This window comes from Mesoplodon mirus, assembly GCF_964341445.2.
Source record: "Mesoplodon mirus genome assembly, chromosome: 7".
Taxonomy (NCBI): domain Eukaryota; kingdom Metazoa; phylum Chordata; class Mammalia; order Artiodactyla; family Ziphiidae; genus Mesoplodon; species Mesoplodon mirus.
Genome location: NC_138983.1, coordinates 63182071 through 63194463, shown reverse-complemented (window position 1 = coordinate 63194463; position 12393 = coordinate 63182071). Strand labels below are relative to the sequence as shown.

Here is a 12393-nt window from a genome sequence, read left to right as displayed (position 1 = left end):
ACCAGATAGACATGCAATCTAAGTAAAAACAGTCTGCAACCTCTCACAGCACCTATCTATACTGCTAATGTCAGGGATACTTTACGTGAGTGTCAGAATTCAATTATTCATATAATCACACATGTGAAATCATTTGTAGGACAATTTCTATTAGCCATCTCTGAAGCCTCCTTCCTGCACCCTAAACAGACACCCAAGGTAGAAACAGTATGTTTCCTATACAGATTTACTTTGAAGACAGGGTTCATAATCCACTTACTGTCCTGAAGTTTTACCTACAGGGAAAGTCTGGGATCATCAATGAAGCAGGGAAACCAGTTAGGAAGCTCTTGCAATAGACAAGGTGGAAGGTGATAGTGGCTCAGACTAGTGGGGTGGCAGTGAGGTGGGGAGAGAAACTTACATATTTGGGAAGTAGGATCAATAGGACTGAGTGAGGAATGTGGGGCTGAGAGAGAGGCAGGTGTCAAGGGTAGCAATCATTCAGTTTCTTACTTGGGCAACCGAGTGGATGGAGATGTGGCAATGGATCAGGGAATTATCTACCACAGCTGCTTAGTCTCCTTTGTTACTTGTTGGTAGAGACTGTTTGAAGAGGCCCCAACCCTGCCTGCAGATGTTTGGTCAAGTCGAACTCTCATATTGCCTCTTTGAACTGTAGTGGCTAACCACAGGAAGCACTTGAAATGACTGTACAGATCAACCACTTACTCCACGACAGCCAAATGTAGGAGCAGCAGGTTGATAATTCTTGCTGACTAGTAATCAGCTCCTTTTTGACTTCTAAAGCATAAAGGAAAGGCATCTGCTGTGTACACACCATCATTGTATTGCATAGTCTTCCTCCCTCCCTGCCACCCTTCAGTAAAACAAATCTGAGTTTGTTTTACCCCTCACTCTTTGGTGAGAGGTGATGGTGGTTATCTCAGGGGATGGTCTGGCCTTCAGCCAACCTCAGTAATCAGGCTGCCTTGTCAGGGCTTATCAGTTTCAGCAGACTGGCAGCTGTTGGCCGAGAAGCAAAGCACAGTTCCAGTGTATGCTAAATATGTTCACATGTATATTCAAATACATGATGCCTTTATATACATATACCTGGGGTATGTCAAAATCCCTATGCTACAAAACACCCATTTTCAAATGGTCTGGCAGCCTACCTATGACCTAACAGGTGAAACATGTCTAAATGCAAACAGCACTTGATTTGAGGCTTGAAAACAGCTAAGCTTTGATTTAAAAAAAAAAAATTTAAACCAACACTTGTGAATGAAATAAAAACACATTTTAAAAGTAAAATGTGACATCCTACCTCATGTCATATATAAAAATCAACTCAAAATGGGTCAATGGCCTAAAACAAGAGTAAACTATGAAACTCTTAGAGGAAAACATAGGAGTAAATCTTCCCTTCCAAGGAGTGATCTTGGATTTGGCAATGGATTGCAATGGAAGCCAGGCAATATGACACCAAAGCACAGGAAACAAAAGAAAAAATAGATAAATTTGACATCACATTGTATAATACATACAATGGAATATTATTCAGCGATGAAAAAGAATGAAGTACTGATACATGCTACAACATGGATGAACCTCGAAAACATTATACTAAATGAAAGAACCCAGACACAAAAGGTCACATATTGTGTGATTGTATTTATATCAAATATCCATATTAGGTAAATCCATAGAGACAGAAAGCAAATTTGTAGTTGTCAGAGGCTGGGGGAGGGGAAAATGGGAGTGACTGCTTTACGGGCGTGGGCTTTTCTTTTGGGTGATGAAAATATTTCGGAACAAGATAGACGGGGTAGTTGCACAACATTGTGAACGTACTAAATACCACTGAATTGCACACTTTAAAACGGTTCATTTTATGATGTGTAAATTTCACCTTAAAAAAAGTGAAATGGGGAAGGAACATGATAGCTGCCTTAAAAGTCAGAAAGGCTATCATACAAAGATAGATTTTATTTTTTCTGGGTATTTCCATGGCGCAAAATTGGGAGAAGTTACAGGAAAACTCTGAGTAACAAGGAAGAACTTTCTAACAATAGGGTTGTTAAACAGTGGAATGGGCTAGCTCCCAGGAAAGTTAAATTAGGCTTTACTAAAAGTGATCAAGTTGGATGATGAACTCTCAGGGAATTTATAGAGAGGATTCTTACTTGAGGTTTGACTGAAGCATTTTAGTTTTAATTGTTTTCAAGATCAATCTGTTATCTTGCCGCCACCTCTGCAACTAGGCTGATTCAGTTTGACCATGTGCAATTTGCAAATGAACTCCTTGAGTTAAAGTATTCCTTCCTGGGAGTTTCAGTTTCTAGCACAGCCCAACCCTCTCAATCTGCGGGTGAAAAAAGCACCACACAGAAAGAGGAAATGATCAATGACAGTAAACTTTCAGTAGCTGAGACACCAAATCTCTGAACTCACAGTTCAGAGTTCGAGCAGCTTCCTGCTGGTAGTTGGGGGAAATTGTATGCATTCACTCATTAAACATACTCGTTAAGCACTTAAGACACTTTGCTAAGAGCTCTTATATGTAAATGAGGGGTTAAATCCTCAATTAATAATGAGTAGTGACAAGCAACCAGGAAGATAATCATATTTGCAAATCATGGAGATTCCCACAACTTCAGTCTACCACTTGTAACGTATCCTGCTACTAAAACTTCAGGAGATACTAACAGGACAAAGCAAGCTCATCTGGATGCCTCACTTGCCAAATTCGGAACGATCAATAAGAGGTGCAGTAAAAAGAAAGCGATCTAGGTAATTCCTAGATTGGATGATGAGATCCACTAATTCATTTTAATTGCATTGTTTGAACAGGGAAGTTAGAAGTTCCTGCTCCTGATGCAAGAGCCCTGGGACCGCTGCAAGGGGCGAAACCCTAGACGAGAAGGGCTCCCTTGGGAGAGACAAGCCTCCTCCCTCGGATTCTGTTGTTCCGGGCAGTTCAGGAGGATCCCGGGGATGCCGCGTTCTTCGGAGGAATCCAGCCTCCCCAGGCGCTCTGGGGGAAGCCCAGGCCAACCGCCCCCAGCCCACCCAGCACTAAAGCACGAGGCGCCTCTGAGGATTGAGCAAAACCCTCTTCCTCCTCCGCCTACTCGGTGGCATGTTCCTAAAATTCCCATCTGCACAACATAAACAGGAAACGTGCAGCAAAAGCCCTGGCGGTGCAAATTCCATGCTTCCAGTCGAGGGCGGGAGAATCTCGTCTTGGGAAGGGGAGGGGGAGGGGGGAGGGGAAGCAGCAAACTTTCCAGGGGACCCCTCAACCATCCCTGTCTCTTCTTCCCATACCCAGAAAGAAAGAGTGGAGAAGGCGGAAGGAAAGACACCCTGCTTTAGGAAAAATAGTGGAGTGGGAGGTGGGCCGCGGAGGGGCAGCCAGGCCTCAAAGTGAACCACCCCAAGCGGCTGCGGTGGCGGCGTGTGGTAGCAATACGCCCGGCAGCCCACTCCCCAAACCAGCTGTCCTAGCGGCGCCAAGAGGGTGGGGGTGGGCTCTCCGCCGGGGGGTCAGGTCAACCAGCCAGCGCGGGTGGGGGCGGGGGAGGAGCGGACGCTAAGCGCGGCGCAGGCGCAGAGCGCGCCTCGGTTGTCAAACATGGCTGAAGTGCCGCCGCTGCCGCTACTGCTGCTGCAGGGAAAATGCTGAGCCCTCCCGGACCGGGTGGGCGGCGGCGGCGAAGGCGGCAACGGGCACCCGCTTCCCCGGCGCGGCGGCGGCGGCCATGGCCCGGCTGGCCGACTACTTCATCGTAGTAGGCTACGACCACGAGAAGCCAGGTAAGGGTGTGGGACGGGCGCCGCCCCCGGGCCTCCCCGCCCCCGCCTCCCCGGCTGCCGTCCAGTGGGCTCCTCGGGGCCGGGCGTCGCGGCCTGGAGGCGGGGAGGGCCGGGGCTGGGCCCCGGCTGAGCGGCGCTCGGCGTCCGGCCTTCTTGGCCCAGCTGAGCCTCGCAGTGGGCGTGAGGGGCCGGCACGAGGGGAGGGGGAGGAGGAGATCGCGTCCTCCGGGCCCGGGGCGGCCAAGCTGGGTCAGCTGGGGCGAGTCTGGGTGCCGCGACCCTCGCTCTGGAGGGGGCTGGGTACTAGGGGCAGCGCCCCGGTGCCGGCGGGATTGGGCCAGGACCGCGGGGCTGGTAGGGCGGGAGCCAACTGTGCTAAGTTCCTCGGGGATAAACTTCTGCCCAGCATCCTGAGTGAGTAGCGAGTGACGCAGGGGGCTGTCCTCTCCGAAAGGAAGTGCTGAGAGTCCTGTGCTCCCTCACCCCTGAGCTGGTGGGGGCCTGTCTAGTCACCGCGCCTGTGGACGCGTGGTACCGAGGAAGGGGAAAGGATCCTTAAACTTCTAAACATTTCTAGGAAATGTGCCTCGTTCTTTCAGAACAAATGTGACGGTTATTTCAGAATGAGTCTGAACACTATTTTTTTTAACATCTTTATTGGAGTATAATTGCTTTACAGTGTTGTGTTAGTTTCTGCTGTACAACAGAGTGAATCAGCTATACGTATACATATATCCCCATATCCCCTCCCTCTTGAGCCTCCCTCCCACTCTCCCTATCCCACCCCTCTAGGTGGTCACAAAGACCCGAGCTGATCTCCCTGTGCTACGCAGCAGCTTCCCACTAGCTAGCTATTTTACATTTGGTAGTGTATGTTTGTTAATGCTACTCTCTCACTTCGTCCCAACTCCGCCCCCCCCAAGTCCTGAACACTGTCTTTTAGGTAAGGACCGTTAGCAGACCTCTGAAGGTGATCTTGTTTCACTTTAATGTGTGTTTTAATTCTTTTCATTTGTCACAAAATTTTCCTCATAAGGAACAATCTGGCAAATGCATTGCATTTTAATTTAATTGAGGGATTTCCACAACTGAAGAGAATTCAGGGTTTATGCACGTTTATTTTTGTATCTGTATTCTTTTGTATTACTGTATAGCTACACATAATGTAATAACTTGAGCTGGGGAAGCACGTCTATTTCAGCATAATTCTGGTCGCACATTTGCAAGGAATTTTAGAACTCAGCTAGACAGTCCCTTCATTTTTCAGAGGAGATGCTGAGATTGTGTTTTGCTGATGGTTGCAGCCATTTGTAGCATCAGAATACCATTGTTCTACCCACTATTGGTCTACTGCCCCTTTCACTATTCCTCTCCTGATAACTTCCTTTAGCGGGGACCTTTTATATTGTTTAGTCCTTCATCACTCTTGACCTGATTGAGGTTAACAAAAGAAGGGCTTGGGCTATGTTTAAAGTATTTTCTGGCTCCAAAATTTTATTTGTTATTTCCTAGTAATTTTGCATAGTCTGCTGTCTCTTTCTTATTACCAAGATTAACAATATGGAGGATCACAGTTTGTTTTTAACATTATTTCATTTTTAGCGACATTGGGGTTTCCCCCCCCACCTTTAAAAAAATTTGAAACAATCACAAACTTGCAGAAAACTTGCAAGTACGGTACAAAGAACTCTTTACTCCCTGAACCATTTGAGAGGAAGCTGCTGACCTGATGCCCTCCCTTATCACCCCAGAATGCTTTAGTGTGTATTTTCTACAAACAAGGTTATTTCCCTACATAATCACAGTACAATCATCAAAATCAGGAAATTAACACTGGCATAGTACTCCATCTAGTTCTCAGACTGGTTCAAGTTTTGTTGATTATGCCATTAATCTCTTTACTGGCAAAAGGATCCAGTTCAGAATTAGGTATTGCATTTATTTGTCACAGGACCATCTCATCAGAGGTGAGGCAAGCTCTTGGATGGCTTTTGAGCTCAGCTGAGGCATCGTACTGATATTCAGGAGTTTGCTGCTTGCGTACTTATTCTCGATGGCGATGAATTTCGTTTTCATTTACTTTCAGTACATTTTTGGCCATGTGCTGCATGACTTCTTCAATCTGAAACAATTCCTTCGTCTTTTGATTTTCATAACCTTGACCCTAATGAAGATTATAGGGTCGTTATTTTGCAGAATACCTCTCATTTGGGATTATCTGTTCTCTTATGATTAGATACATACAGGTTATGTATTTGGGCAGGAATATCACAGAAGTGGTGCTCATTGCATCCTATCTGGTGTAAAATTTCAGTTTGTCCTATTATTGGTGATTTTCACTTTGATTACTTGATTACTTTGATTATAAGCAATGTCTGCCAGGGTTCTTCACTCTGAAGTTAATATTTAATAGTTAATTAATGAATGGTTTTTGTGAGGACTTCTTTGAAACTATGTGTCTTGTTCCTCATCAAACTTGTATTCCTTTATGCATTTATATCTATGGATACATGGTTTTCTTCATGTTTTTTTGCTGAGTTATATTATTACTGTTTATTTAGTTCAAATTATTCCTCTTTTGGCCAACGAGAGCCCATTCAAGCTGGCTTCCATGTCTTTATGACATGTCCCCACCATTCTTTGAGCATGTCTTTACTTTTTGGTATAAGAAGATGTTCTGGGCTTATCTTGTACTGTCCCTCCTTTAGTTCTGGAATCAGCCATTTCTCTAGGGAGACCTGGATCCTTTTAATGGATAATGGTATTTAGAAGCTAAGATCTCCGTGCTTGTGTGTTTATTGCTGTTGTATTTTTACTGCTCTCAGGCTTTCTTAATGGACTGAGCCGGGGAATATATGTATGTGTACACACACACACATATTTATGTCTATGTTTATTTGTTTTTCCATATATATTGAAAACTGTGAGTTCCGACCAGTACCACTGATTTCATTCGCAACACTCCAGGGTCCAGTCTAGTTTTTTCCTTTTTTATATTTGTAATATTCTTCTCTGACAGTGAGAAATCTGGCTTCCATTATCCTTAATATATTTACTTCTGTGTTCAGTCTCCCTGTATTTAACCAATCTTTCGTCTTTGCTACCACCCTCTCCTCTCCTGGATGCCTTCCTCTCTCTGCTGGGCTCAGATTCTTCATTCTTTCTCTCCCAGCCCCGTGTCCCTGTCAGGACCTAACAGGCCATACCAGGATGCCCCAATACAGGGACAGCCTTTTCAACCTGCCCTGGCTTCGGCTCCCCATGTCAGTTTCCCCACTGTTTGTGGATATACTTCTCACTCCCCTTAGGTTCTGCTTCCATGTGGAGTACGACGTCGTCCTCATTCCGTGCTCACCTAGTGCCCCATGCCAGGCTGCCCCTCTGCTTTGACACCCTCCTTGCAGTGCTTGGCCTCTGACTAAACTCATTTGGCCGTTCCTCCCCACATAGAGTACCTCTTTGGTTCACTTGGGCTCTGACAACCCTCACCCCACCCCAGGGCTATAATGACTACTCTCTATCCCACAGTAGGGAAAGGGAAGATTATTTTTTAAAGTAACAAAATCCAGAAGCTTTTATAAATTGTAGAATCTTGATAGCGAGATGTATTCTTTTTTTTTTTTTTTTTGACTTGGGATGATTTTTCTTTTTTTCTTTTTTGTTTTACATCTTTATTGGAGTATAATTGCTTTACAATGGTGTGTTAGTTTCTGCTTTATAACAAAGTGAATCAGTTATACATGTACATATGTTCCCATATCTCTTCCCTCTTGTGTCTCCCTCCCTCCCACCCTCCCTAGGATAATTTTTCTTTAGTCATGTTTATTGAAGTATAATTTACATGCAATAAAATTCACTTTTTTAACTAAACAGTTCAGTGGGTTTTGACGGATGTATACATAAGTGTAGCCACTACCGCAATCAAGATATAGATAGAGAACACTTCCCTCCAAAAAGCTCTTCTGTGCCCCTTTGCAGTCAGTTCCCTCCCTAGCCTCTGGCAATCACTGATCTATTTTCTGTCCTTGCGCTTTTGTCTTTTCTAGAATGTCTTATAAATGGAATTGTATAGTTTTTTATGTCTGGCTTTTTTCACTTACAAAAATATGTTTGAGACTTATCCATCTTGTATGTATTGTCAGTTCCTTTTTATTGCTGAATATAATACAATTTGTTTATCCGTTCACCAGTTGGTGGACTTCTGAGTTTCTGGTTTTGGGCTATTATGAACAAAGTTATTCTAAACATTTGCAGACAGATCTTTGACTGTTCATATGGTTTCATTTCTCTTGGGTAGATACTTAGGAGAAGAATTGCTGGGTCATATGATCAGTGTCTGTTTAACTTTATGTGAAACCACCAAACTGTTTTCCAAACTGGCCGTGCCATTTTGCATACTTACCAGCAATGTAAGAGAGTTCCAGTTAGTCTTTTAAATTTTATTTATATTATTTAAAAAATTTTAACCATTCTAGTGGACATGTAGTGGTATCTTATTGTGGTTTCAATTTGAATTTTCCTGGTGGCTAATGATGTTGAGCACCTTTTCATGTGCCTATTGCATTGGAATATTTTTGTAAAGAGGCTGAGCAAATTTTTACCCTTTTTTTATTGGATTGTTTGTTTGGCTTCTTTTTTAAATTTATGTATAGTTGATTTACAATGTGTTAGTTTCTGCTATACAGCAAAGTGATTCAGTTATACATATATACTTTCTTTTTTTATATTCTTTTTCATTATGGTTTATCTCCCTGTGCTATACAGTAGGACCTTGTTGTTTATCTATTCTGTATGTAATAGTTTGCATTTGTTGGCTTCTTATTACTGAATTTTTAAGTTCTAGATACAAGTCTTTATCAGGTGTTTTGCAAATATTTTCTTCCAATCTGTGGCTTGCCCTTTCATTTTCTTAACAATAGCTTTTGAAGAGTAGGTGTTTTAATTTGAATCACTTTTTAGGCATTAGAATAGTTTTGTATATCTTGAGTTGTATCCTTTGAGTAGTTCTTTTTATGTAAAACTCTCTGTAAAAAGTTACTGGGAGAGGACTTCCCTGGTAGCGCAGTGGTTAAGAGTCCGCCTGCCAATGCAGGGGACACAGGTTTGAGCCCTGGTCCGGGAATATCCCACATGTCGCAGAGCAACTAAGCCCACGCACCACAACTACTGAGCCTGTGCTCGAGAGCCCGTGAGCCACAACTACTGAAGCCTGCGCTCTTAGAGCCCATGCTCTGCAACAAGAGAAGCCACCGCAATGAGAAGCCCGCGCACTGCAACGAAGAGTAGCCCTTGCACAGCTAGAGAAAGCCCGGGCGCAGCAATGAAGACCCCACAGAGCCAAACAAACAAACAAACAAAAAAACACAAAAAACCTTTAATAAGTAAAGAATAAATCTAATTGAGTCTGCAGGCCTTTGTTATAAAGCTTTCTTCAGGAGTTAGTATGATTTTGTTACCTACATCTCTCTAAAAGCTAATCATACTATGATAATATGATTCTGAAATGTTCTGTGTTTAATTCCAGAATGTTCCTGGAATTACTTGTTCAACATACTAAACTATTTTTGTTCCTAAAGTATCTTTTCAATTAATAATACTTTTTAGTTGATTCTTTTCATATTTCTATTTTAAAGTTGAGTTGAAAGAAGAAAACCTTGTCTTTTGAAAAATTACTTTTACAAACTGGAAAAAATAATACATGCTATTTGAATTATATGCAAAGAAGAGTGCTTGACACATAGTAGATGTTTAATAAAGGTGTATTGAATGAATACCCAGTTGCTGAACATATGGAAAATACAAAAACTGTAAGGAAGGTGAGGGATGGCTGTAGTTATGAAAGGGTAACAGGAGGGATTTTGTGGTAGTAGAACTGTTTTGTATCTTGACTGGGTGGTGGATACATAAGCCTACATATGAACTGCATAGAACTAAATACACACAAACACAAATGAGTACAGTAAAACTGGGGGAATCTGAACAAGAAAGTATATTGTATTAATGTCAGTATCCTAGTGTTGATATTGTTCTATAATTTTGTAAGATGTTATCATTGAGGGAAACTGGGTACAGAGAAATGGGATTTCTGTATTCTTTCTTTAATTAATTAATTAATTAATTAATTATATTTTTGGCTGCGGGTCTTTGTTGCTGCACGTGGGCTTTCTCTAGTTGTGGCGAGCAGGGGCTCCTCTTCATTGTGGTGTGTGGGCTTCTCATTGTGGTGGCTTCTCTTGTTGCGGAGCACTGGCTCTAGGCGTGCGGGCTTCAGTAGTTGTGGCTTGCGGGCTCTAGAGTGCAGGCTCAGTAGTTGTGGCACACGGGCTTAGTTGCTCCGTGGCATGTGGGATCTTCCAGGACCAGGGCTTGAACCTGTGTCCCCTGCATTGGCAGGCGGATTCTTAACCACTGCGCCACCAGGTAAGCCCTGTATTATTTCTTAATAGGTGTCTTAAAATAAAAGTTTAATTTAAAAAAAGCTATAAGGAAGATAAAAGACACCCAGAGTAGCCTTATTTTTTTCCTTAACATCGATGACATAGGGAAAGGTTATTCTATTAAATTCCAGAAAAACATAATCTTCAGTGGCTAAATTATTACATCTTGTGGGTATATTAATAATGGGTATTATAATGGGTATAATAATGACTTCATCATTTACTTTATTATTGGATATTTAACTTGTTTCCAATTTTGTGCTCTTTTGAATACTACAGTAAGTCCCCTACATACGAATGAGTTCTGTTCTGAGAGCACGTTCGTAAGTCCAGTCTGTTTGTAAGTCAAACAAAGTTAGCCTAGGTACCCAACTAACACAATCGCTATATAGTACTGTACTGTAATAGGTTTATAATACTTTTCACACAAATAATACATAAAAAAAAACACAAAAAATAAAACATTTTTAATCTTACAGTACAGTACCTTGAAAAAAGTACAGTAGTACACTACAACAGCTGGCATACAGGGGCTGGCATCGAGTGAACAGGCAAGAGGAGTTACTGACTGGAGGAGGGAGAGGAGGTGGGAGATGGTAGAGCTGAAGGATCATCAGCAACAGGAGATGGAGGGCAAGCTGCAATGTCACTCACGTTTGACGTGGATGGCACAGGTTCTGGTTCCTTGCTGGATTCAATTCTATCTACCCTCTTGAAAGAATGATCCAGTGATGTCTGGGTAGTAGCTCTTTTTTTCTCATCATAGATGACACGGCAGCACTGGATTGCGTTCTGAACAGCTGCTGCAACCTTTGTGTACGGTTCTACGTTCTGGTCCTGTGCCTCAAAAACTAACAGTGCCTCCTCAGATAAAGAAAATCCCTTTGCCATTTCCTGTGTTGTGAATCTCTTCAGTTCTTCACCTACTTCTTCTTCCCCTTGCCACTCCACTGTCTCAATTATTTTCACTTTTGTTTCCATCGTTACTGCTTGGCATTTCTTAGCAGTACCAGTTACATCACCGCTGCTTTTACCCTTTTTCCGGACATCCTGGGCTTGAAATAAAGATACTGTACTACTGTATTCTATACAGTACTGTACAGTAAAGTACACAAACGCACAACCACTCGTAGAAGATGCACGCGCTTGACAATGTACGCCAGACACATGAACTAACTTGCCTGATTGGACATGCGAACGCCTGTTCGTATCTTTGAAAGTTTGTAACTTGAAGGTTCGTATGTAGGGGACTTACTGTACTGTCATGCTGAGGAGAACATAGCTTGAAAATCACTGATTTTTATGACAGTCTGATTTTGATAATTTGAAATTAAGAGTTTATTTTCCTGACTTTGCTTATGTACTGTGGTACAATAATTAGAAAATTTCATTTGTTTCTAGTAGGTGAAGTTACTTAGCCAACTGTCTTTATTTTTCTTATAGTTTTTACTTTCTCGTACTTTGAGATTTGTGCAAGAAAAATTGTTAATGACCACATGGGTTAATTCCCTTATATGCCTTTACTTTTTTCTTTTTGTTTTCTTTTGCTGTCCGTTAATACATTTAGAATTTCATCCATTTATTTAGATGGTATTTAACTTGGAATGAAGTATTATAATCATTTGAGGTTCTTGCATTCTTTCATATCAACCTGCTTAAGTATATTAGAGAAAGCATTTGAAATATTTTATTTAAGCAGTATAAGTGAGATAAGGTAAAAGGTAAATTTATGCACAATACCTGAGGTGTCATAGTCTGAGACATTTAAAAAATTGATAATTGTTTATTATTGAACCATTGTAATTCATAGTCAGCCTGGATCCCCTCCCTTCCCCCATTCTATATTGAAGTAGTTGGGATTTCTTGGTTGCTGTTTGTTGCCAGTTGTCAAGAACCATCTGGGATTCATTGATTTGACAGGTATTTATTGCTTTCCAGGCATTGTGCTAATTGCTAGAACAAAAATAAATGAGTAAGGAGTAAGATTCTATCCCTAACTTAGTCATTAATGGAGAGTCTTGAAATAAGTAGTGATAAATGAAGAAGGTGGGTCCACTTTAATGAGGGAGAGAGAAGGCTTCTTATGAAAGGCGATGTTTAAACCACGGTATGCAGGATGAATATGCATTTGCCAGGTAGAAAAAAAGGGTAGGGG

General features: G+C 42.0%; 1 protein-coding gene across 7 annotated transcripts in view; it reads left to right on the top strand.

The window, feature by feature from the left end:
* The first annotated feature begins 3604 nt into the window (after positions 1–3604).
* SBF2 (SET binding factor 2) overlaps positions 3605–12393 on the top strand; it is a 474973-nt gene continuing 466184 nt past the window's right edge. For all 7 annotated transcript variants that reach the window (XM_082626802.1, XM_082626803.1, XM_082626801.1 and 4 more), the window contains exon 1: positions 3605–3801. In XM_082626802.1, coding sequence (XP_082482928.1) covers positions 3747–3801 — 55 coding nt within the window. In that variant the 5' untranslated portion in view covers positions 3605–3746. The remainder of the gene's footprint in view (positions 3802–12393) is intronic.